Source organism: Ahaetulla prasina, chromosome 4 (genome assembly GCF_028640845.1).
Source record: "Ahaetulla prasina isolate Xishuangbanna chromosome 4, ASM2864084v1, whole genome shotgun sequence".
Lineage (NCBI taxonomy): Eukaryota > Metazoa > Chordata > Lepidosauria > Squamata > Colubridae > Ahaetulla > Ahaetulla prasina.
Window position 1 is genome coordinate 122846067 of NC_080542.1, and position 26764 is coordinate 122872830.

General features: G+C 34.7%; 1 protein-coding gene across 2 annotated transcripts in view; it reads left to right on the plus strand.

The window, feature by feature from the left end:
• Positions 1-26764, plus strand: part of ADAM22 (ADAM metallopeptidase domain 22) — a 171256-nt gene that overhangs the window by 101540 nt on the left and 42952 nt on the right. For both annotated transcript variants that reach the window (XM_058182816.1, XM_058182817.1), the window contains exons 6-16: positions 6782-6845; positions 7166-7235; positions 8533-8603; positions 10050-10124; positions 15842-15913; positions 16936-17102; positions 18211-18295; positions 19934-20024; positions 21532-21583; positions 23158-23257; positions 24287-24358. In XM_058182816.1, the coding sequence (XP_058038799.1) occupies positions 6782-6845; positions 7166-7235; positions 8533-8603; positions 10050-10124; positions 15842-15913; positions 16936-17102; positions 18211-18295; positions 19934-20024; positions 21532-21583; positions 23158-23257; positions 24287-24358 (919 nt within the window). The remainder of the gene's footprint in view (positions 1-6781; positions 6846-7165; positions 7236-8532; positions 8604-10049; positions 10125-15841; positions 15914-16935; positions 17103-18210; positions 18296-19933; positions 20025-21531; positions 21584-23157; positions 23258-24286; positions 24359-26764) is intronic.

The following is a 26764-nucleotide window of genomic DNA, read 5'->3' on the forward strand; positions in this document are numbered from 1 at the left end:
TTACAATTATTACTATTGAGTCAGGTACCACCTATACTATACCTATGCATTTGTTTTTTCTTGTCTAAATATAGAATCTTACTTTTCTCACCATTGAATACCATTTTGTTAGATAGGACTCAATGTTCAAGTCCTTCTGTATCCTGAGCCTGTCTTTTGGAATATTGCCTACTCCTGCCAGCTTGGTATCGTCTGCAGCTGTGATGAGTTCCCCTTCTATCCCTTTGTCTAAATCATTGATGACGATGTTGAAGAGTACTGGGCCTAAGACAGAGCCTTGAGTTACCTCACTGCACACTTCCCTCCATGTAGATGCAGTTCCATTAAGGATTACATGTTGAGTGTGGTTGATTACCACTTACTAATCCATTTGTTGGTGTGCTGTCTAATTCACATTTTCTATCTTATCAACTATTAAGTTGTGGTATACTTTATCAAATGCCTTGCTTAAGTTCAGGTAAATTAGATTCATAGCACTTTGCTGGTCCTCTAATTTTGACACATTGTCAAAGAATGCAGTAATGTTTGTCTGGAATCATCTGTTTTTGGTAAACCCATGTTGGTTTTTGGTTATGATTTTGTTTGTCTCTAAGTGTTCGCAGATTTGTTGCTTGATTATTTTTCCAGAATCTTCCCAGGTATTGATGTCAGGCTGCACATTAGGTTCATGTTATACAACTAAGAATCACCCTAAAATAGTATTTTAAATGCGTGTCTGTTAGGTATTGGCTGTATGATTTTCTTTTATAGTAAAGTTTTAGTTCTTTAGTTCTCTGCCTAATGATCTGTCATTTTGTCTGTCCCTTTTCTGTTACCTGTTCCTTTTCAGTAATTTAAAGAAACAGTACAGTAGGATACTACTTTATTTATTTCCATGCTTCATGCGGCATTCAGGCTAATGATAAAGACTAGTCAATTTGGGAATATTTTAGGCAGTATACCACAAATGCAAGCAAAGTCCAATTTGTGCAAGCTGATATCTCTAGACCTTACTAGTTAACCATTTGTTCAGAAGAAGAATTAATGACTTGAGAAAAAGTAGAAGGTCGAGAAATATGTTATTGGAGTTGTTAAAATTTGAAAAATATTACAATGAGTAATGTAAAGTTTGAAAGCCAAATGCATAACTAGATTAAAAGCAAATATCATTTGCAAGGATATGAAGTTATGAAGAAATATAATGAATGTTGTGTTAATGGAGATTCTCAGTCATCCAGGTCATGATTGTCCTAAAGGTGCTCTTTCAAGAGGCAACTGGACTTTTTGGTTTTTCTTTGAAGATGTTTCGCTTCTCATCCAAGAACCTTTTTCAGGTCTGATTGGATAATGGGGAATGGAAGGATTTATACTCCTTGCAGACAACTGGTCATTTGCATTGTTTTAGTGGGTCATTAAGGTCACCTGGAAGTTTATCTGCATCATCAGGGTCACCTGAGTGATGCAGATGGGTGTGGAGCCTTTTTTGAACTGTTGAAAAGACTGTGTTGTAGACTGGAAATAGATGAATGCCATCATTCTGCTAAACAACTAACTCCCACAACACTGTCAAACTATTTACTAAGACTGTATTACTATTCTTCTTCTCATCCTTCCTATTACCTATCTCCTCCCACTTATGACTATAATCATGTTGCTTGTATTTTTACAGTTTATATTGTTCTGTTTGTTTCCTAATATGATTTGATAGCTTATTAGTAACCTATGATTATCACTAAGTGTTGTATCTTATGATTCTTGATGAATGTATTTTTCTTCTTTTTTTTCCTTTTATGTACACTAGAGCATATACATCAAAGACAAATTCCTTGTGTGTCCAATAACACTTGGTCAATAAAGAATTCTATTCTATTCTGTTCTGTTCTATTCTATTCTATTCTATTCTATTCTATTCTATTCTATTCTATTCTATTCTATTCTATTCTATTCTATTCTATTCTATTCTATTCTATTCTATTCTATTCTATTCTATTCTCTATTGAGAGAGGGCTGTTCAGTTTTGACATAGATGGCCTCTTTGAACCCTCTTTCAAATCAGCCAATGTAACATATATGCAACTTCAAAACCAAGAATACACTAAGGCAGAAGCTTATCCACCCCAAGGATAAAACACTCAGACACAAACTGAGCAATGTGGTATATATAGTACAATGCAGTGAGTCATGTGCAGGTCTGTACATTGGGAAACAAAACAACTATTTCATAAAGACATGGCACAATATAGGAGAACAAACCCATCAGGACTAGATTCAGCAGTCCATCTGCATTAAAAAGACAAATGCCTCTCTTTTAAATACAGCAAAGTCCATATTTTGGACAGAGAAGACCATTGGTTTGAAAGAAGAGTCAAAGAAGCCATCTATGTCAAAACTGAACAGCCCTCTCTCAACAGGGATACGACATCATCTATCTCCAGTCTACAACACAGTCCTTTCAACAGTTCCAAAAAGGTTCCACACCCATTTGGATGAGAAGCAAAATGTCAACGAAAAACTGGAAAGTCCAGTTGCCTTTTGAAAAAGCACCTTTGGGACAATGAATGCTGTGATGTAAAATAGATTTAATTCTATTTTCTTTTAATTTCTGTTTAGCTTTTGACTTTTGTTCTTTTGCTTATTATTTACCCTATGTTTTGTATAAAGTTTGTTATCCTGAAAGGAAATAAAGACATGGATATACATGTATGTAATGACAATTTATGTACAATCTTTAAAAAGAAATATAAATCTATAACAACAACAAAAGCAAAATTTCAAAAGATAATGAAAACTGAAAAATTTCTGCCTGTCTATCTAATACACTCATATAAATGTGATTAATTAAATGCTGAGATTAAGTTGAAAAAATGTACTAAATAACTGTTCCTATGAAAAATCAAGGAGAGGAATTAAAACTCAGCTTTTAACAATGATCAGAAATCAGTAATTAATTTAACCAGGTAGTACAAATAATATATCCATATTAAACAGTAAGTACATGCAAATGAAGAGGAATCTGCCTAAAAGGAATCTGCGTTGCTTTCAAAAGAAAAAAAAAATATTGCAACTGTACAAACAGATATTGATTGTTTTAAATAAAAATTGTAGTCTCTGGGGAAGAGATGAGCAGCTAGTTATTCCATACTCCATCCCACTGAGAATGCAGTATATAAACCTGCCATATTCTAATGCATAACATACATTATTTAATCAGCTTGCAGTTATACGTGCAAGGTCAGAATCCAAGTATTAAAAATACTTGGCTAGGAGAGATTCAGTCCTCTGAAGAATCTATAGTAAATGCAAAAGAGGACATGGGTGGGAAGGCAATTATATGCACTGCTGTATTCCGTAACTTACTTTATCTGTTCATAAAATAGATGCTATATAAACTTTCTAAATTGTCATCTTGATTTTGATTTTTAGCTTTTTCTTCAAAAAGTTTTTGATCTGTAGAATACAATAGTGTATTGACATTTTTTCCCTTATTTTTCTGTTTTTAAGGTTCTGAAATTTTAGAGTGTAGATCTAAATCTAAAATTTGTGTAATTCTACTTCTTTGTTTGTATTGCACTTTTCAAGAACTATCTGCAGTGAAATGAGAGTAACATTATATATGGAATATAAGTAACTGTATGTGAGATTAAAGTGATAGTACTTATTCAATAAATTGTTTATAAGAGGGACCACCTCATGAATACTTTTCTAATTCTGTCATTTCACTGAATGTGTACTCACAAATCTGAACACCTTCCTCGAGGTTGTCCTCACAGGTATTTCTCAATTTATGACCACTCATTCAGTGATTGTTCAAACATGTGACCATGCATAACAAGTGGCACAACTGATTTTGAAAGTTGTGGCAGTTGCAGTGTCTCTATGGTCATGTGGTCACCATTTATGACCTTCTTTGCTGGCTTCCAACAAGCAAAGAGAATTGGGAAGTTGGCAGAAGGTTGCAGATGGTAACCATATGATGTCCTCATTTAGCAATGGAAACCAGGAGTGCTCATATTGCCATGATTAAACAGTGCAGTCACATGATATCTTGCTTTATTATTACATTGTTTAGTGATGGCAATTGTAGTCCCAATTGCCATTTGTAAACAAAGCATTATCTGTAATTTCTTCTTTTACTTATAGCCTATCATGCTTTGAATAGCCAAGCAGGGAGCTGAACCTCATTCTTCTTATGCAGGAAACATTTGGCTTTCCAGCATTCAGAGGTGTTGATGTTTAGACAGCACAAAAACTGAAAAAGGATAGAACTTCTATGCTCTTTTTCACTCCTATCACCAGCGTAGATCTTTGATAGCACAACAAATATAAATCACAGGGAACTGATGGATTACAACCCAGAGTTCTGAAGGAGATGGCAGATCTAATCTCAGAACCATTGTACCATATCTTTCAAAAATCCTGGAGCACTGGGAAACTATTTGAGGATTGGGAGAGCTGATGTGATTTCCATCTTCAAACAAACAAACAAAAAGTGTGGCGGGAGGGGGGACAGATTTAGGAAACTACAGAGCAATCAGCATAATATCAATATTTAGGTAGATACAGGAAGAGATAATTAAAAAAAAGATCTGCGAACATCTAGAAACAAATAAAGTTATAACTAGAAGCCAGAATGGGTTTGTTAAAAACAGATCATGCCCAATCTTATTTCATTCTTTGACAAAGTGACTAAATTAATAGACCAGCAAAATGCTGTGGACATAGTATACTTAGATTTCAGTAAGACATTCAACAAAGTAGACCACAGTCTACTTTTTAGTAAGCTAGAAAAATGTGGGATAGACAGCATCACCAGCAGATGGATTTGTCACTGGCTGACAAACTGTACTCAAGGAGTAGTTCTTAATAGTACTACATCTACATGGAGGGAAGTAAGCAGTGGTGTACTACAAGGTTCTGTCTTAGGCCCAGTACTCTTCAATATCTTCATTAATGACTTAGATGAGGGAATAGAAGGGGAAATCATCAAATTTACAGATGACGCTAAGCTAGCAGGAATAGCCAACACCCCAGAAGACAAGTTCAGGATCCAAAAAGATCTTGACAGAATTGAACAATGGGCCCTATCCAACAAAATAAAATTTAATGTGGAAACAAGCAAGATTTTATACTTAATACAGATTAGGCAAAACCTGGCTCAAAAACAGTAACTGGGAGAGGAATTTTGGAGTGCTAGTGGATGATCATTTACATATGAGCCAGCAATGTGTGGCAGCAGCCAAAAAAACCTAATACAATCCTTGGTTGTACAAACAGAGGCATAGAATTAAAATCACATGAAGTATTTATACTACTTTATAAAACCTTAGTAAGATCACACCTAGAACACTGCATCCAATTTTGGACACCACATTACAAAAAAGATGTAGAGATTTTGGAAAGAGTGCAGAGAAGAGCAACTAGGATGATTAAAGACCTGGAGACTAAAACATATGAAGAACGATTGCAGGAATGGGATATGGCTAATCTAGAGAAAAGAAGGACTAAGGGCAATATGATAGCAGTATTCCAGTATATGAGGGGCTGCCACACAGAAGAGGGGGTCAATTTATTTTCCAAAGCATCAAAGGACAGGTGAAAAAAATCAGATGGAAACTAATCAAGGAGTGAAGCAACTTGGAATTAAGGAAAAACTTCTTCATAGTGAGAACAATTAACTAATGGAACAGTTTATCAATGGAGGTTTTTAAGAAAAGACTTGTCTCTATTGTATAGAGTCTCCAGCTTGAGCAGGGGATTGGCCTGGAAGGACCTCCAAGGTCCCTTCCAGCTCTATTCTGATTACATTACAAATATAGGAATTCCAGAGACAGAATATCTCTTGCAAATTACAAGCTAGTCTCTGCTTGAACACAGACAATTTGGGAGAGCTTAACCCTCCTCTAAAATAATTGGCTCCATTGTCAAAATGGTTTTTATTCTCAATGGGTAAATATCATCCTAAAATTTAACTACAGTGGATTTAGCAACCATTGTTACTACATGTGGGAGAGCTGCATGCACTGATTTGATAACACTGTGTACATATTTGAACTGAAAGATATGCTATTATTATTTTAAAAATAGCACTCTGTATTCAAGGTAAATCCTTTAGAAACAAAGGTTTAGTGTAAGAATTCTCAAATACAACTTCTAGTGTGTGACAATATACTTTCTGTACAAGGATAATATAGAGAATATATTGTTGTCTCATTTGCATACACTGCTAAAGATTACTTCCCAAATCATTGGCATCATATTTTGTAGACTTGCAATAGGTTTTGATTTCCAACAGGTTCACAGACTTCCGAACTACAGATACTTACAAATAAACATTTCTTGAAATCGTTGTAGTTAATAAGCATGTATTTAAAGCAATATCCTAATTATCTTAAAATAAATACTATAAGACTTTTTTACCGGCTTGCAGTTTTTACTGCCCACTGGTGGCAAACCATAAGTGCTACCAGTGCCAGTATAAAGAACTAAAACTCAAAATTACTATGGTCAATAATAGTTTGATATGATTTTTTCTGTGCTGTGAAGAATTCTGCAACAGGTGTATTGTATCGTAGAATGGAAGGTAGTAAATAGTTGTGCTGTTCATAAGAGGAGAAGAGAGGAAATATCTCAGGATTTATCCCAGGAAACAACTAAAATTAACTTCCTGAGCTAGTTGAAGGATTAAACATTAAGGGCAATAATAGCCCATTTCTACATGAGATTCTCTTTTACATGTAGTATTATTTTATGTACTTAGTTAAATTATAACACGCAAGTCAGAGAGCTGCCTTTTTTTTAACAGTGGAATGTTCTATGATGGGAATCACACATATCTTATTGAGCCAGAAGAAAATTGTACATCTCAAGTAAGTACTGTAGAATTAAAATACAATTATCCTCGGATTGTTCTTTAAATAGTTAACATATGACTTGCACTTCTTACATAGATTCTAGTTGTAAGAATTCAGAAATAAAAATGAGTTTAGAAAAATATTCTTTAATGTATATTTTTGCATATATGTATATAAGTATGCAAGTGTGTGTATGTGAACTGGTGTTTATATGTGTCTATGTGCATATATTCAGAACACTATGATCTGCAATTTCCTGGGTATAAAAATGTATAGCTCTAGCTAAAGGATCAGCCTTAGAATGATTTACTAAATTTAGATGTCTTTTATTTTAGGAGGAATTCCATTTACACTCTGTATACAAATCCAGATTATTTGAATTTCCTTTGGATTATCTTCCATCTGGTATATTTTTAATACTCTTATTGTTGCATTTACTTTGTAGTTAAATCATTGCTGGTTATTTTTATTCCGTTGTTATTAATAATATAAAATCCTTTCTGAACACAGGATTAGGAAAAAAACATTGCATTTTCCAAAAAAAGATCTGTAGACTTTTGATATTGCAATAGTAATTCAATGATTGACTTTCTAAAGAAGAGTCTTTATAGGTCAAAAGAGGATAACTGGTTATACATAAAAAGCTAACCTGTTAAAATCAGTTCCTGTCCAAATGCTGAACATTTCAAGAGAATATTTTTGGTTCTGTAAGATTTTAATCAGTCTAACAGAACTTTCAATTTATGAAAAAGATACTTTTTTCCCCTCCACAGAGCATGGGAAAACTGGAATCATTTTTCTCTTTGAGAGGCTCTCCATGAAAGTTAGGATCTTCAGAAATCAGGATCCTATATTGCATTGAGAGCCTTCATACATAGAGACACCTCTCCATTATGGTTGCATCCTACACAAAGAGGGTATGTGGCATGTGTGCATGCATATAATGGAAGCAGAATAGGTATTCTTGCCAAAGATGAATTTCCTGTTATTGATTTCTTAATGCCTGAAAAAGGTTAATGTCAAGGTTTGATCAATGTTGTAGTTTCATATAATTTGTCATGTTTTATGGTGTCATTTGATATCACCACTATATAGATCATGTGCTTATTAAACAGCATTTTCATTGGCTTGTAAATGCCTGATGATCACATTTTAACTTGGATTTTCATAACTTCTTTTTTTAATATCCTGTGTGGCTTCTACTTATCCTAAGATTATTTTATGGCAGTTCAGGTCAAGAAGTATATAAAAAGACTCATTTGTTAATGAAAAAATACCTTGTCTTTCCAAGATTAATATTTGAGTCCAAGAATACATTATGCAAGAAACTATTCTGAGGGTTTATGTTTCTTTCCTGTCCTTAATGTTTCTTTTAATTTAATTTGAAGTGTTTCAATGTATCTTGAAAACTGTTTTGCTTCAGTTTTCATCACTCTTTAACCCACTTGTCAAATTCAGGAACTTGTTAAGGGTGAGCAGCTACAAAGCGGGTTTTTTTTTTTGGTGAAAATGCCAATTTCTAATATCTTGTTTTTGTGGCAATAGATATGACTTTCCCTGTGTATTTTTTTGAGTTCTGAGTAATTTTTAAAATATTTAAAATAAGTATTTATTTCAACATTGTGCTTTGTTCATTTTGCTGCTAAAAGTGCTTGTCTTGCTTAACTGTCATTAAATTGATTTTAATGTGTGTCCCATTCAGAATTCTGGCACATGAATACTACATCACAGAAATTTGGTGTGAAATCAAGATATAAAAGAAGAAAAAGGCAGGTATGCCCTCCTATCCTGTTATTTCTTTTTTGCAATCTTTTAAAAAAAAAGCTTGTATTATTCAAGCTTCTTTTCTCAGTAAACTCAAGACACATGATTTTTGCCTGCTTTCTCATATCTCCATTATAAGCCCCCTTTTTTGTGCTGAGAACATCCAATGGTGTTCTTTGATAATAGATATCAATCCAAAGAGAATAGTCTCATCAGAGGCTGGAAGGAAGGCAAACGTCCCCTGTTGCAAAACCAACAGAAAAATGATTTTCTACAGCGTGACAATTCGAGGCAATAAAATTGAATCTTTGCTATTTAGAATTTGCTCTTAGTGGGTGTAGTGATCAATTCTCTTCAATAGCAGGCATTTTACTTTCATTTTATTTAGTGGGTGTTAGCATGACTTATATATAAAACCTGTGAAAAAATAATCACACATTGTGATGTATATTTTTTTTAAAGTGAGGAAAACCACAAATGTAAATATCAGCCATTAATAAAATATATGGCTTTGAAGATATTTAATACATAGAAGAATTCACTAAATAAGCTAAAGGCTATAGGACCACTATGGCACGTATGCCACAGGTGGCACACGGAGTCCTCTCTGCGACACGCAAGCCATCACCCAGTTCAGCTCTATTGCACATGCCTGTATGCTTCCCACTGGCCAGCTGTCTGCCCTGCAAGCGCGAGATTTCTCCTCACTTTCTGCTGCCTGTGCCCTCCCAGATCACTGGAGATTCCCCTCCCAATGCTGTTTTGTAAGGCAAGGCTTTTCCCCCTCCCAGCTGTTTTGGGAGGTTCCCCCCTTCCCAGCTGTTTTGGGAGGTTCCCCCTTTCCCAGCTGTTTTGGGAGGTTCCCCCCTTCCCAGCTGTTTTGGGAGGTTCCTTCCCCCAGCCATTTTGGGAGGCAAGGCTTTTTTTCTTTCCCAGCCATTATGGGAGGCAAGGGTTCCCCCTCCAGCGCTGTTTTGGGATGTGAGGTCAAAAGGGAGGGGCTACACACATGGGTGAGGGGGACATTGCATTATGGGTGTGAGCACATGCGCGTGCATAATAGCACACACATGCACACTTTTGACACTCGAGGAAAAAAAGGTTTGCCATCATTGCTATAGGAGTTCCTTTAAAAAGATGGAATCTTATCAAACCGTATTTTGAAAATTGCTTATTAAATTTATTTAGTTATTAAATTTATATGCTACCCTTTTAAGTCCAATACTGATCAATATAGCAATATAAAATTATCTGTTATATTTCTTCTAAGCTTACATTAGATTGCTTAATTTTCTGTCATTCAAATGTTCAAAATTCTGACATATTCTTTTTCTAATTTGGTATCATGAATTAATTTTAAGTGCAATGAAGGAAAGCAGCTCAGAATAATTAGTCTAGAATCAGGTGTTTGTTGCTGACCTTTTATAATATATACAGCATCTTCCTCTTCTATAGGTCCAACTGAATCTACCTAGAGTTGAAGATGAAACGAAATATGTTGAGCTAATGATTGTAAACGATCATCTAATGGTGAGGTTTTACATACAAGGCTTTTTAAAAGTTATCAATAATGCATGCATAGCTTTGTGTCTATAATAGATTCAACAATAATGTACCTATTGCAAAATGATTCTAATCATTCCACTGAAGTCGGGCTGTCTGGAACTGTGCTGGAAGTCACTCAACAGGACATCTAAGAGCAAAGAATAGATTGGTAATTACAACAGACCTTGGCTTTTTTTTTTTTTTCTCAGAATATAACTTTTTTTTTCTGAATAATTTTCCTGAAGAGCACATTTAGCCTTTTTAAAGAGCTGTTTATATTAACTATTAAGTGGTTGGGCTACCTTTTTTTGGAGAAGAAGTTGTATTGCTTTGTATTGAAGACCCTCTGTATATTCGTTGCATCACACTGGAGATTGGAAATATCGTTCTCCCCTTCAGATGTGATTATATTCTCTCTAATAGTACAATATTTACACCAAATATAGACAATCTTTTTGGTCAAAAAATAAATTTGGAATTTTACAAATATGGAGGGGTCCTTTTATAAACACTTCTAATGGGAAAACATTTGTTTGTTCACAAACTGTCTTCCATAATAAATTGAACTAGACTCAAAACATCTGTTTATCAAAATGTTGCTCTGTATTATCCTATGATGCTGTTTTTGACTTTTTTTCTGGTCATGGGATCATATCATAAAATACTAGGCAGCAATTATTGGAATCTAAAGATATCTGGGAGATTTATGTGAGCTCAGAGCATTCATGGGAAAGCAAATTATGGTGGTACTTTGTTTTATGGCATACCACCTTCTTAAAAAATTAGTCTGGATCATCAGGGAGCTTAGCTATTGAAAAAGAAATCTGAAATATATATATTACATTGTGACTTTGCAAAACTGATTTAGATATGTTTTGGGCAAAATTGGCCATGGGTTTTTCTTTAAAACTGCTGGTGATTAGAGAATTTTTTTAGCAAATCAAATCTAATGCCAATATACTGTGTTTCTCCAAAAAGAAGGCCGGGTCTTATTTTGTTTTGATCCCTGAAAAAACAGCTAGGCCTTCTTTTTGGAGGTTTATAATTATTGACTCACCTCGCGGCAGTGCCACCGACAGTCCCACTCATCTGGAGCCTGCTCCTGGCCCAGTTCTTCTGCGTCCGCTTGCCGCCACTCTTAATGCATCAAACCAGCCTCCATTTTGCTTTTAGATGCCTGCCGGAAGGCATCTGCAGCTAATAACAGAGCTCCAGATTGATCCAGAGCTGTTATCAGCTGCAGATGCCTTCTGAAAAGCCCACAGCAGCCGATAATAGAGCTCTGGATCAATCCGGAGCTTTGTTATTGGTTGCAGATGCCTTCTGGCAGGCATCTGAATGTGAAACAGGGGCCAGGGCGATGCATGCGAGTGGCAACAAGCAGCCGCAGAAGAAGCAGTCGCAGAAAGGCAAGAAAGGTGTCGGGGTGTGGGAGGCCTGGTAAGTAGGGCAGCCTGACCTTTCCATCCCCACCCTAATTTATTTTTTTACCTGTGTGCCTCGCCCCACCTCTCTGCACCCCCAGATGGGGAGGGTGTTAATTAGGGCTAATTTTATGGGTGAGGCTTAATTTGATCGCCGGGGCTCAAAAATGTGATAGGGCTTCTTTTCAAGGTGGGTCGTCTTTTTGGAGAAACACGGTATTTATTTCAGGAGCAAGAATTACTTTGAGCAATATTGAATCAGCAAATCTCTCAGTAGGCATTCTGGTGCTTGAACAAAGATACAATATGTCATGTGATAGGCTGAAGTGGAATGGATCACGCCCTCTATCATGCAATGAATGTATTGGTTGGCCTGTTTAATCAAACTTTATATTTCTTTGTAAGGGAATCCTTACAAATGATTCCCTATATGTTTGGCCTACATATACATTATTATTTTTTCTTATACTATATACAAGCAAATCTAGAGATAAATCTTTTTACAAGTCAGAAGTTATTTCTTTCCCCCGCTCCAGTTCCAGATTTTTTTGAATCAAGTTTTATTGATTTTTTTTCTTTCACATCCCCCCACATATTTTATGAACAGAGTATTGACCATATCATATCTTATACAACTTTCCATATCCAAATACATTTTACATAGTTACAATTTCTGTCAAAACGTTCTTTTTCCATATTTTTAAATCTTATCCTAATACTTCTATGCTTATTATATAAACAGCATCTTCTTCTGCCCTCAAATTCTAATTTCTCCATTTTTAATCATATATATTCTCTTTTAACTTTCATAATAATCCATTCTTCATCCTGATAAGTTTAAATATGTTCGGGGTTGCCTTTCTTACATTTCATCTTTTTTGTTTTACAGCAACCCTTCTTCTACCTCTCTTCCCTATTTCTCTTTCTCTTCAGTTCCAGATTTTTTTTAATGGAATTTCCATTACAGTGGAATTCCTCATTTAGGCTCTAAGTAAAAGGGGGAGGGGATCTCATTTAAACCATTATATCAGGTGCCTCTTAGTAGAAGAAGAGGTTATTGATTATTATTTTTTGCTTCCTCAAGGAATAGGAAAGAGAGTAGCTATATTTTATTGGGTGTTACATGAGACTCTTTGATTGTCCTTATGTTTATACAGCTACCCATACTTGCAATTGCCAAGTAGAGAAAGGTGTATGTCTGTGTGAAAATGATTTTAGTCATTATTGCCAAAAGCTGAGTTTAATTCTAATTCTAGTTCTAAATCTTCAGTGAAATATACTGAAATAGGAATAAGCAGAATAGTTTTTAACAGCCATTAAAAAGTGTATATGCAAAGTAGTGATCTTTGCTGTAATCCCTCACTATACCCCTCAAAGCACATGGCAAATGAAGTAGCTAAACGTGGTATCTTACATATGTATGTTTGATAATAAACTGGATCCTTATACTACTTGGAGAACCCTGAATACGTTGAGAGTTGGAGCTGCTAAGTGTAAAATCAATGTTCTGAAGTGGAGCTTCTTAGCAGATTCACACTGTGTGAATATGGAGAGACACAGAGACCGACCCATCTGCTGGTATGTTGGCTACTATCAGTAACAGGTACCAATAATTATTTATTTTTGGCCAATGACAAAGCCCAAAAGCTGGCTTTATTCTGGCAGTTTATAGTTTAATGGAGACAGGGAAGAAGGAGAAGGAGAAGAAGTAGAATTAGGAAAAGGAGAAGGAGAAGGAGAAGGAGAAGGAGAAGGAGAGGAGGAGAAGGAGGAGGAGGAAGAAGAAAAAGAAGAAGGAGAAGGAGGAGAAGAAACAACTGAATTGTGACTAGTGGTGCTGATGTCTGCTTTATTCTTCCTCCCCAGTTTTCCATTTTTTGTCACCATTCTACTGAGTAACCATGCCTCTTTGGAAGAATCAAGCTCCTTTAACAAATGCTTTCTTATAAACTATTGTTGGGCTTAATTTAAGTTTGCCAAATTTCCTTCTTGAGTAGTAATCAGGGTCCTTTTAAAGGGTAAGCAAGGGATAATAGCCCAGACCCCATAGCTGGAAGAGGCCCTTTCAAAGGATAATTTAGAGCCAATTCAGTCTAGTGATTAAGATCTATTGGTGTATGTTGAGTGTATGTGTGTGTTTTGTGTGTGTGTGTGTGTGTGTGTGTGATTGGTGAACCATGGCTTATAACGCTGTGACATACGTCTGTGGCTTACATACTAGTGTTAGATTTTGGATCACAGGTACAAAAAATTAGAGGATGCAGTGTGTTTGTATCAAAGGCCAAAGACTCTAGTTAATAGTATTCCTTTGGCTACCTAAGATCTAATCCTCAAGGAAAACGAAATGCTATAAAAACAGCATTAACCATGCAAAAATTACAAAAAGCCAAGTGTTTTATTATCCAATTGTGTATTTCCTTTATTTTACCATATGCTATAGTTGATGGTTGCATTGCAATATTATTCTCATGTTTCTTTCACCTTTTCTTTCAGTAATTAATATTATGATATGGAATACATAGAAGATTATAATTATGATCGTATCATAGATGCCTAATATAGTATAAATTATTTATAATTGTTTCCAGAAATGCAGATAAAGAATCTTCTGTGATTGGCATTTTACAAGTACAAATTAAGAGAGAACCTGAACAACTCTGTGTTGCTTTTGTTGTGGCAAAATCTAATACAGAAGAATAGTCATATGTAGAAAATGGCATATGACATATATGTAGATTGTAAAAGGATGACCAGTAAGCACATACAGCTTTCATCTGATCAGGTTGTTGGAATCAGTAATATTGTGGTCATGGTCCAAGCCTCTTTGTTTTGATAAGGTACCAGATATAAGAGGTGCCCTGACCTTCCTTTTGATGTTTTAATTTGGTCTTTAAAAAAATAATTGATATGTATTTATATTTAAGAGAACACAAGAGGAGTTTCAATCAATCAATTTTATTTTGATAGACCACTAGCATGCTCCATACAAATAATTAACGATGCAGAAAATTCATGTGACTCAGACGCACATCAATCATTATCTTGTTTTTATTGTGAAATCATAGAATTTAGCTGCCCTATGGATAATAATTTCATAGCTGAGAAAAGGAGGTTCACGACTTGTTCTTTCTGTCTATTGATGAGCAGATATAAGATACTCCAAATATCCCTATATTGTTGCACATGATAAGCTATTCCTGTGTCCTTGGGTCTGCATGAGCAGGGATGGTCAGTTAAGTGGGTTATTAGTAGTGGTGGGATTCAGCCAGTTCACACCACTTTGGGAGAACCGGTTGTTAACTTTCTGAGCAGTTTGGCAAACTGGTTGTTTGGAAGAAATCATTAGGGCAGAGAACCGGTTGTTACATTACTTGAATCCCACCACTGGTTATTACCTGCACTGCAGAAGTTCAGAGGGAAGGATGATTTGCCTGGCCTTCAAAAATGTTGGAAAACGAAGAAGGATTAAATACTTTTTCAGACCCCATGCCAACTTTTATAGCCAAATTCAATTTGATGGTCCATCTCCAAGAGAACATTAGTCTGTTCATATCCCAAACACATTAAACATGCTACAGATAGTGCATATGATTCCACTTTTTTAAAAATTTACTGCATCTTTCTACTGTGATAGATAATTATTAAAAAAAATTAAAGGTGAAAAATCTGGGACAAAAGCAGTGCAGTTTTGATACCAGAATAAATTAACTCTATACATTAGCACACTCATTACCAGCAATTTAAGCTTGATGTATTGTCAGGTTGCATATATAAAAAGAGCTTGAATGCTTGCACATAGTCTTGAGGTTATGAGGTTGATCGTAATAAAGATATTACCGCTAACTTGGATTTTTAAAGTGCTGTTGTTCTGTAGACATTTGCATTATCTTGCAGGCACCTCTCTCTTCCTATGTGTATAAAAGCTGACCCACAGTATCCTGACACCAATCTGTGCTGTTGGCAGCTCACCAAACAAAAAAGTCCTTTATTGTCATTTGGTATTTTAATTTTTATGGGTGCTATATTGATTAAAAAAAAATACATCATCATCATCATCATCATCATCATCATCATCATCATCATCATAATAATAATAGTAATAGTAGTAGTAGTAGTAGTAGTAGTAGTAGTAGTAGTAATAATAATAATAATTTATACTTGAATAAATAACATGTAAATCCGCATAGATGAAGTAAAAGGTAATCTTTGATTGAAGTTATTCTTGAAAGGACCTGATATTTCAGAAAGATGTTTGGAATTTGTCTGGTTTTTTTTTAGCTGAAAAAACACCGGTTATCTGTTGGTCACACGAATAGCTTTGCAAAATCGGTAGTGAATATGGCAGATTTAGTAAGTATAATGCTCAGTCTCCGTCTGTCTGTCTGTCTGTCTGTCTGTCTATCTATCTATCTATCTATCTATCTATCTATCTATCTATCTATCTATCTATTTATCTTCCATTCGTCCATCCCTCCAATTATCTATCTATCTATCTATCTATCATCCATTCGTCCATCCCTCCATCCACCTATCATCTATCTATCTATCTATCTATCTATCTATCTATCTATCTATCTATCTATCTATCTATCTCTATATCTATTTCTGTGTATGTCTTTATCAGTCAGTCAGTCTGACTGTCTGTCTGACTGTCTATCACCTATCTAATTTAGAAACCAGTGTCTCACTACTAACTCTACGTCATAGAGTCAGTGTGTGTGTGTGTGTGTGTGTGTGTGTGTGTCTGTCTGTTTCTGTGCGTTTGTGTCTGTAAATATACAGTATGGCAGTGTTAATACAGGAATGCCAATTTAAAGTCAAAGGGGACCAAAAAAAGTGTTAATTCATAATTCAGCAATTCTACTTAGTTTGATTCTTATATATATATGAATGAAAAACAGAAGCAGAATGGCAGGTAGAAACATTGCTGTATTTTGGATTGTGTATGTATTTCTCCTGGCATTCTATCAAAGCTCCAGTCAGTTCTGGAGCACTTCGCCTTTCAGAAGAATGACTCTAAAACAGCTTAGCTTTTTCACAATGAATTTGATATGTTAAACTTTTGGGGTGCTTAGGCCACATTGAGTGAAGAGGAATTGTCTATACACACTATATAATTAGTTAATGAATATAAATTACATAATAATGTTAAAAGTTTACAATCTTGTGGGGCTACATTACTAGCTGTCCAGGGTCATAGGTAACTTGCAGGCCGTGAATTGGACACGTCTGTGTTAGACTGTATATGACTGTGATTAATATAAGTATTCTCTACATTGGATTTTTCTTTAGTCACTTTTTTGTATACTGCATGCTTTTAACAAAACAATATTGACATTATTATTTTATAATTCATTTTTCTAATGTGCTAGATTTATAAAGAACAACTGAACACCAGAATAGTCTTGGTTGCCATGGAAACCTGGGGTACTGATAACAAGTTCACCATATCTGAAAACCCACTGGTAACTCTACGTGAATTTATGAAATATAGGAGAGATTTTATCAAAGAGAAAAGTGATGCAGTTCATCTTTTTTCGTACGTAATTTTGTATTGTTTGGTTATTATTAGAGATGAAGGAAACTACTGAAAGTGTAATTTGAGACATAGAAATGGTTGTATGTCTTAGTGTTATCTAATTCCTTTGTCGTGATTCTAAGGACAACAAATGCTTTTATTTAAACATGCTTAATTTTATATTTAACTATGAGTTAAGGAAAAAACAATGAAGTTGACTATTTCCCCATGGCACTGTTAAGATGAACTATACCTTGTTTAGATATAATGAGCATCCATACCTAATTGAAAATGAACAAATATATATATATATCAATTTTTCCCTCTTTCAAATTCAAAAATTTAAAAAATGGATGGTTTAGGGACAAAAATAGATAATCAGAAAGAAAGCTAAAATTGATGCAATTAATTAAATGCATTAATTAAAATTGCATTTAATTAATGCTAAATTTAATGAAGTTTGTTTATGTGTGATTTTATTTCAAGCACAGTATTTACTTTCTATCTTCTGAATGTTTAGAGGAGCTATAAAGTTGTATTTCATTTTACTGATATTTTTGGTATTGATCGATAATTTGTACACAAATATATTAAGAAAGTTGTTATAAAGAGGTAAAGAGAGGGGGAATTGAAACATTTCTGTTCTTTTCACAAGTTGCAAACATTTGAATCCCATTCTCATTTTAAAGATGCTTAAAGTAAGCATCACCAACATTGTGTTCGCTGGAAAACCAAAGGCAAGTCGGATGGGATTGTATCATTTGCAAAGGGCTGTTTTTAGCATTTTTTCCATTTTTTGTGTGGATCATTCTAATGGAACTGTAGTATTCTATACCGTAAGCATTATTTTGGCATAGTCTACAAAAAACATATTATTTTTTGCATACACACACACACGCACGCACCCTTGCACACATATACCCGAGTAGTGCAATGTTTAGGAGCTTTTGGGTGGAGGAGCATTAAATTGCTGAATCTTGCCATCCACACTGAAACATCTCCTTTTTCTTGCTATAGCTCTTTCTATCATGAATACCCTTATTTTTTTTTTGTATTTAAAATGTATTGTAGTTTCCCAAATGCTATGGATTTTATTAACTGTATTGCTGTTTCTGTTTTGTTTTAAAAGGGGAAGCCAGTTTCTCAGTAGCCGTAGCGGGGCAGCCTTTATTGGTGGCATTTGTTCACTGCTGAAAGGTGGTGGTGTAAATGAAGTATGTCGGCATTATTCTACAAACACAAAATGATAGTCCCATAATTGTCAAATTATTTCTACTTCTACTTTTATTCATACTTTGCAGTCCATGTTAAGAGATATCCATTAAGTTCCTGCTTTATCCCGTTTCCAAGGAAAAGCAATTGTTGGCCAGGTCTTTCCTTTAAATGTTTGGGATTCCATAAATAGGGAAAATGCTATTAACTGCTCATCTGTGATCTGAAAAATTTCATAGAATATGCATTTTAGGCCACAACCTAATATTTTAAAATTTATTTTTGAGGGAAGCGAATGCTACTTCCATTTTATTTTATTTTTATTTTTTATTTTATTTTATTTTATTTGCATTTATATCCCGCCCTTCTCCGAAGACTCAGGGCGGCTTACACTATGTTAGCAATAGTCTTCATTCTATTTGTATATTTATATACAAAGTCAACTTATTGCCCCTAACAATCTGGGTCCTCATTTAACTACCTTATAAAGGATGGAAGGCTGAGTCAACCTTGGGCCTGGTGGGACTAGAACCTGCAGTAATTGCAGGCAGCTGCTATTAATAACAGACTGCATTAGCAGTCTGAGCCACAGAGGCCCAGAAGAAATTTGTACATTTTACTTACCAATAAAGGGTAAATAAAGGATGGAAGGCTTAAACATTTGGTTTCTTAATATGAGCCTGGTTAGAATTTTATGTTATTTTTTTTTTAGTTTTATTCAATTTATTTTAGTTTATTAGGTAGAGACAACTTTACCCTAGCTGTTTCCATTTGTTTTTGTTAAAGCTTCTTATTCCACCCCAAATAGTAAGTTAAATTAGCCTTCTAGTTTGGAATAGGACAACTTGGCGCAGCCAACATGCCGCGAGACAACTCATCATGGGTCAATTCAACAAATACAGAAGTTAAATTAATTTTGACGGAACTATGCCCAATAGTAATAAAATAAAGTAAGTCAATCCAGAAATTCAAGAGTTACAATAATTTTGATGAAAACATGATCACCAATAATAAAAGTAACTGAATGAAAAAAATAATACACCGTTGAAATGTCCCATGGCAAATTGCCTTGTGGCGAGTCAGGTGTGGCAAGTTGGCTGTAGCGAGTTGATCACAGTAAGTTGGCAGTGGTGAGTTGGCCATGGCAAGGTGTTCTAGACCATTCTAGCTGGCTTTTTCATATATTTTTTCCTTTTATTTTTAAATTATAAGCTACTCAGAGTTCCTGAGAATTGAGACCCCTCACAATCAAATAAATATAATAAATAATCAGATCAAATAGTGACAAAGAGTTATGGTTAGGGGACTTACCTAGCAGTAGAGTTAACTCAACCACAGAGTCCAAACTTAATCGCCTAACCCAAAGACGTTATTACAAGCATACAGGGCATTTAAAAGAAAGCTTATACAACATAATGAATATGTTTGACTCTGAGCCAAACTTATACTTAGCCTTAATATTTCATCTGTCTTTGTTTTTATTGTTTTAAACAGTGCTTTGCATATTTCTGCTAGTTTATTACTCATCTGCATTTCAAAGCATACTTTGGGGAATAAATGCCCTAGGATGGTTCAACATTTTTTGCTAATTTAAAATTTCTAAAATAGAAATGGTTCAAAGTCATTGTCTTGTTTTTCAGTTTGGAAAGCCAGATTTAATGGCTGTTACATTGGCACAGTCCTTGGCACACAATCTTGGGATCTTCTCAGACAAAAGAAGGATGCAAAGTGGTAAGAATTGTTAAGGTTTCAATACAGACTCTGGTGAAGATATTTCCATACTTTTTACTGTAACAGAGCCATTATTAGCTTTGGTAATTAAATATGAGTTTTTAAAATTAAGTGCTTGCAATGTCTATAGGAATCCAGTTGAATTAATTGAAAAGGAAAAATAAGCACTAAAACCAAAAACTTCATACATTTTAATACAAATATAGCATTGCGTTGCCTATATAAGATGTTAACAAAAAAATCCTGGGAAGTTTAGAGATCATCTATGACTTAAGTCACAGCAATGTTAGTTTTCAAATTGACTCCATGTCAATTATTTATACTTCTTGTACAAAAACAAAAAGAATCTGAGAATAATTTCCACTCTGCCTTGAAAAATCTGAAAGGAATCCTTCAGATTCCTTCAACTTCTTAAAGGACTATATGGAAAAATGAATGTCCTAATCAATTTATCAGATTGTAACAAAAATAACAATAATGTATTTTCGGGGAAAACACTTTATTCTTTGTATACTGATTGCATAAGACATGAGATGTAGCTATTGTGATACACTTATATTACATTATGATATACTGAATACATGTATTTATTTTTTGGAACAAAGATTTAAAATAAACCATGAATAATGATATATGTCAAAAATGATTGACTTGACCATAAATGACTTAAAGATTTCCATTGCTAAGTGAGACATCTGTTAAGTGAATTTTGTCCCATGTTACAACCTTTCTTGCCACAGTTGTTCAGTGAATTACTGAAGTTCTTGTTAGTGACATAATTTTTAACAATAGGGAATCTGGCTTCCCCACTGACTTTGCTTGTCAGAAGGTCGCAAAGATGATCATCTGAGCCAAGGACACCGCAACTATTATAAATATGAGTCAGTTGTCAAGCGGCTGAGTTTTGGTCATGTGACCATAGGAATGCTACAACAGTTATAAATGTGAAAAACTGTCATAAATCGCTTTTTTCTGTGCCCTTGTAACTTTGAACAGTCGGTATTTGAATGTTGTAAGTTGAGGACTATCTATAGAACAAACTGCAAAAAACAGAACCCAAAACAAAACAAGAGGATATCCGTTCAGTCTATACCAAAATATACATGCATCAAACAGGGGTTTCATCCATTTGAGCTCAAAGGTTGGGACAATGACCAGGCTTCTGTCCGTTACTTACAGAATGCCAACTGGGTGGGACCCCCAAAGATTTTAGAGGATCTCATTCCCAGAGGGCAGGTGCCGTGACAAAGAATGCAAGCTTTCAAGTTCCCAAAAGATGGCACTTTATAGGGACTTGCGCCAAATTTAAATAGTAGCAAATTTGTGATAACATAATTGCATAGCTACGCTGCTTCGTTTTCTATTAAAACAGAGACTATGCAATTATCTGTTGCAAGCTTGTATGATGCTATTTATTTATTTAATTATATTTCTTTATTTTAACATGTCTGATATGTGATTGCTCACTTTATATTGTAATGTGATTTGCCTATTTTATTTATTTTAGGTGAATGTAAATGTGAGGATACATGGTCCGGGTGTATAATGGGAGATACAGGGTAAGAGGTTTTCTTTCAGAGATTTCTATGCAATAGAAATGTAAATTAGCAGAAAAGTTATTGGATGAAAACCTGTGGCTACTTAAAGCTGTTAACAGAAAACTGGTATGCACATTACTCAATGACACTGATGTATCAATTAGTCAATTAATGCATGGTTAATTAGCTTTGAGAGCCAGCTTTGTGTAGTGGTTAAACCACTGAATCTCCCAGATTCAGACTAGAATCTGAGAGACAATGAATTCTATCTGCCTTAGAGACTAAGCCCATTGGGTGATTTTGACCCGGTCAATTTTGTTCAGAGAAGAAGAAGAAATCAGTGAAAACAATTTCCATTTCCATAACAATGTTGCTGTGAAAACTGTATGTACTCTCCAGAAATCAAGAGAGATTTGAAAACATGAACATAAATTTTTATATATACAGTTTTAGTATCATATTGTACAGATTATTATGAATTCCAGGGATTGATTATTTTTTACATTAAGAAAAGAATATATTAATCTATGTTACTCCAGATATAACTCCTGGCATCTCATTCCTGAGAATATGTATAGTAATTCCTTATCATCTAGAGAGATATAGGTTGCTTAATCTTCCCTAGAGTTCCTGATAAGACAATTTGAAAAGAATTTAGACAAATTTATGGTGCATAGGCTGTAATTAACAGATATTAATTACAATGAGTGATTGAAACCTCCAGATTGTGGGCTATTCCAGAAGCAGTATAGATCTGACTCTGGAAGACATGTGAAGATCTCTGGATTAAAAATCTCTCTGACTGGTGAATTCTCAGAAGATAATATACTAGCCTGACAATACTGGTCCACCAGCATATGAAAAGATATCCTTTCCACAAAGTCTTTGACTTATAAAGGACATGCCATGATTGTTGTCAGACGCAAAGAAACAAGCATTCCCCAAAATGCTCTCAATGTTGTTAATATTCATAGTTCTCCCAGAGCAAAACACTGCAAGTTTAAACCGCCATTTTGTATTAAGAAAATAACATTTGCTCAAGGATGTTGACTGGACACTTGTATTCATAGCACCTGTTTCATATATCTTAGCAGCAGGTGAAAGCCTATATTATATTTGCTGTATAACTTTGAATAGTTTTGTATAAACTATTTTATATACTATATAAATTATAGTATATAATTTATATACTATATAAATTATATACTATATATATAATTTATACTATATATATATAGTATAAATTATATACTATATATACTATATAATATACTATATATTATATAGTATAATTTATATACTATAAATTATAGTATAGATAATTGTGCATTAATAAAGCCCAAGCTGAAGATTGCAATTTCATTCTGCATCAACTTAAACATGTTTTTAAGTCTATCATGTAATTTGCAGATATGACAGTAGAGAAAAGAAGAGCTTAATTAAAATTAGCTAGCCCAGTATTCCAGAAAATTCAGAGTTATGGATAGTTTTCCTATTTTTTTATATTTGGTCATGAAATAACTTAGTGGCCCAGCTGCAGAATGAATTTTTTAATTCTGTAGAAATGTACTGTCTTATTTCTTTTTGGATCACAGTTATTATCTTCCAACCAAGTTCTCCAAATGTGATATTGAGGAATACCATGAATTTTTAAAGAATGGCGGCGGAGCCTGCCTTTTCAACAAGCCTTCCAAGGTAAAAACAAACATAATTTTGTTTTCAAATTTTTCTCTTTCAGTTCTTAATTTAACAATCTCATGACAGTTGTGTTGAAATACTTAATTGATGTGTTTGATAGTAAACATATGGAAGTTGTTATAATAATGCTTATTATGGTTAGTTTCACAGTCAGATTATTATTATTAGTGATTTTCAAACCTTTTTAGAAATCAAGATACCCAAATTCTTTTGATCAAGAATGACATTTTATCTCTGAATGGTGTAGCTATCCAAAAATAGTAATTAGTCACAGAAAAAACCATAACTGCAATCCGTTCTCCTACTAAGAATCCACTGCTAATATGTGAAGGCTAATATTAAAAATCAGAAGCAAATACCCTAAAACCAGACTAACCAAGTAAAATCTCCAACTCAGAAATAGGAGGTTTTTATACCATATGTACATATAAAAATAAAGCTTGAATTGACTATAAATATGGCTTGGATAGTACACTTGGCAGCAGTGGTGGGTTTCTATCAGTTCACCCTGGTTTGGGCGAACTGATAGTGGCAGCTGCGGGAGGCTCCGCCCACCCGCACATCATCAGAGACACTGCGCATGTGCAAAGGTTCTGCACATGTGCAGAAGCACTGTGCGCGTGCTCCCAATTCGAACCAGTAGTGAAGGTAAGTGGAACCCACTACTGCTTGGCAGTCACAAATATTCTTTCTTAAATATTTTTTCTAATTCTTGCAATATTTTTTGAATATCATACTTGCATTTTTGGATCATTACCTGCTAAGCCTGATTTTTAAAAAAAACATTTTTGTGTTACAACATTACAGCAGAGACAATGGCTTATTGCGGTTCTGGAACATTTTTCCTCATTAAATGAAAATGTGAAAATCAGGACTTGTACACAAGGAGGGGTATAGCACCTGTTTCTATAATTACATCTACATCTTTTCTGTCCATTGAAATAATGATCCTCTACCATCTGTCATCACGCATGGCAAGATGCTAATATGTTACATTTTTAATGCTTTCTTATTTTTGTATTGTAGCTCCTGGATCCCCCAGAATGTGGTAATGGTTTTGTTGAAACTGGGGAAGAATGTGATTGTGGCGCTCAATCGGTAAATTTAACATTACATAGCTAATTAGGAGCAGCTCTTCCATTTTAGTTAAGAGGTTCTTTCTAATGGTTTTAGATAAGTTCTTCGATATTGAATAGTTTGTGAAAAATGAGTTCTTTGCACCCTAATGGTAGAGAGCAGTGGTGAAATCCAAATTATTTTACTACCGGTTCTGTGGGTGTGGCTTGGTGGGCATGACTTGCTAGACATGGCAGGGGAAGGATATTGTAAAATCTCCATTCCCACCCCACTCTGGGGCCAGCCAGAGGTGGTATTTGCCAATTCTACAAACTACTCAAAATTTCTGCTACCGGTTCTCCAAATTGCTCAAAATTTCCACTACCGGTTCTCCAGAACCGGTCAGAGCCTGCTGGATTTCACCCCTGGTAGAGAGGAAAATTTCAAGAGTTGCAATTTGCAAACAATTATTCTCCAAAAACCACAATGAGGATTTTCTTCACAGCATTGTGACAGTGAATGAAACATAGACTCATCATTATGATCCAGGAGCAAAGTATCAGGCCGTGAAATATTATCACCTGTGGAAACAAAAATTCAAATCACAGGATTCATCAGGAAAACTCATGGTTGTCATTTTTTGAAGTGCAGGTGCTATTATTCAGATGGATTTCTTTGTAACCTAGTACTATTATCAACTGAGAGTGCTACATTTTAACACTCAAGGCTTTGAGGCAACTTTTAAGCAGAGTTCAGAAATGCAACAGAAAATTTTTGCTGCAGTATGACAATATAAGATCTCATACCTCATGAGTTGTCCAAGAAGCAATTGCAAAACTGGAGCTCAGTGTTTTACTCCCCTTATTATACAGTTTTGGTGCCATTCATTTCACAAAATTTTCCTTTCATGGGCATTTGTTTGATTGAAACAAATGAAAAATAGAAAAATTAGAAAGAATGGTCAAGTCCTGGCTAAAGAGACAGTCCAGAGGCATTTTGTGGCAGCATTAAGAAGCTTGTCCATCATTTGCAGAAGTGTGTAAGAAATGTAACAATGTGAAGTATAACAAATGTGCTTATGTAGAGAAGTAAACACAGGTACCAGTAATTAAAAACTCACTTAAAGCATTATTTTTCTATTTTCCTACAATAGTCCTAATTAAAGTTATGGAGGTGAGAGTATTATTTTTCATTCAATCCTACCATACAAATGATAATTATATTAATGCCATCTTGAACTCCAATGTTCTCCTACCTTGCTTCCTTGTTCAAAAGGGGGGAAAAACAATCCAGGAAACTACAGACCAATCAGCCTCACATCAGTAACTGGGAAGATTCTGGAAAAGATAATTAAGCAACACATTTGCAAAGACCTAAAAGCAAGCAAAGTTATAAGCAGAGGCCAACATGGATTTGTCAAAAATAAATTGTACTAAACAAATTTCATTCTTTAACAAAGTGACTAAATTAAAGGACCAGTAAAATACTGTGGACATAGAATACCTGGATTTCAGTAAGGCATTTGACAATGTAGACCACAACCTATTTCTTCATAAGTTAGAAAAATGTGGGATAGACAGCATCACCAGATAGATTTGTAACTGGCTGACAAACCACATTCAACATGTAGTCCTTAAGGTTCTGTCTTAGGCCCAATATTCATTAACATCTTCATAAATGATTTAGGGATAGAAGAGGAACTTGTAATTTGCAGATGACACCATGCTGACAGGAATAGCCAATACTCCAGATGATAGGCTCAAGGTCCAGAAGGATCTTGACAGATGTGAACATTGAGCCCTATGTAACAAAATAAAATTCAGAGGTGAGAAAAGTTAAGGTTTTACACTTAGGCAAGAAAAACCAAATGCCAGGTATAGAATATATGAACACTGACTCAATAGTAGCAACTGTGAAAGGATCTAGGAATTCTAGTGGACAACCACTTAATTATGAGCCAGTAGTGTGCTGAAGCCACCAACAAAAAAAAAAACAAATGCAGTCCTGAATTGCATTAACAGATGGATAAAATCAAGATCATGTGAAGTGTTAATACCTATTCTTCAAAGCACCTGAAGGCAGGACAAAAAGCAATGGATGAAAACTTAATCAAGAAGAGAAACAACCTAGAACTAAGGAGAAACTTCCTGACAATGAAAACAATTAACCAGCGGAACTGCTTGTTTCCTGAAGTTATCACTGGAGGTTTTAAAGAAGAGATTAGACAGCCGTTTGTCCAAAATGGTGTAGAATCTCTTGCCTGGGTGGGGTGTTGGACTAGAGGACATCTAGGGTGCCTCCCATATCTATAATTATGTTCTACTATTCTTTTTTCTTATTTCTTATTCTTTACTATATTCTTTTATGTACACTGAGAGCATATGCACCAAGACAAATTCCTTGTGTGTCCAATCACACTTGGCCAATAAAAAAATCTATTCTATTCTA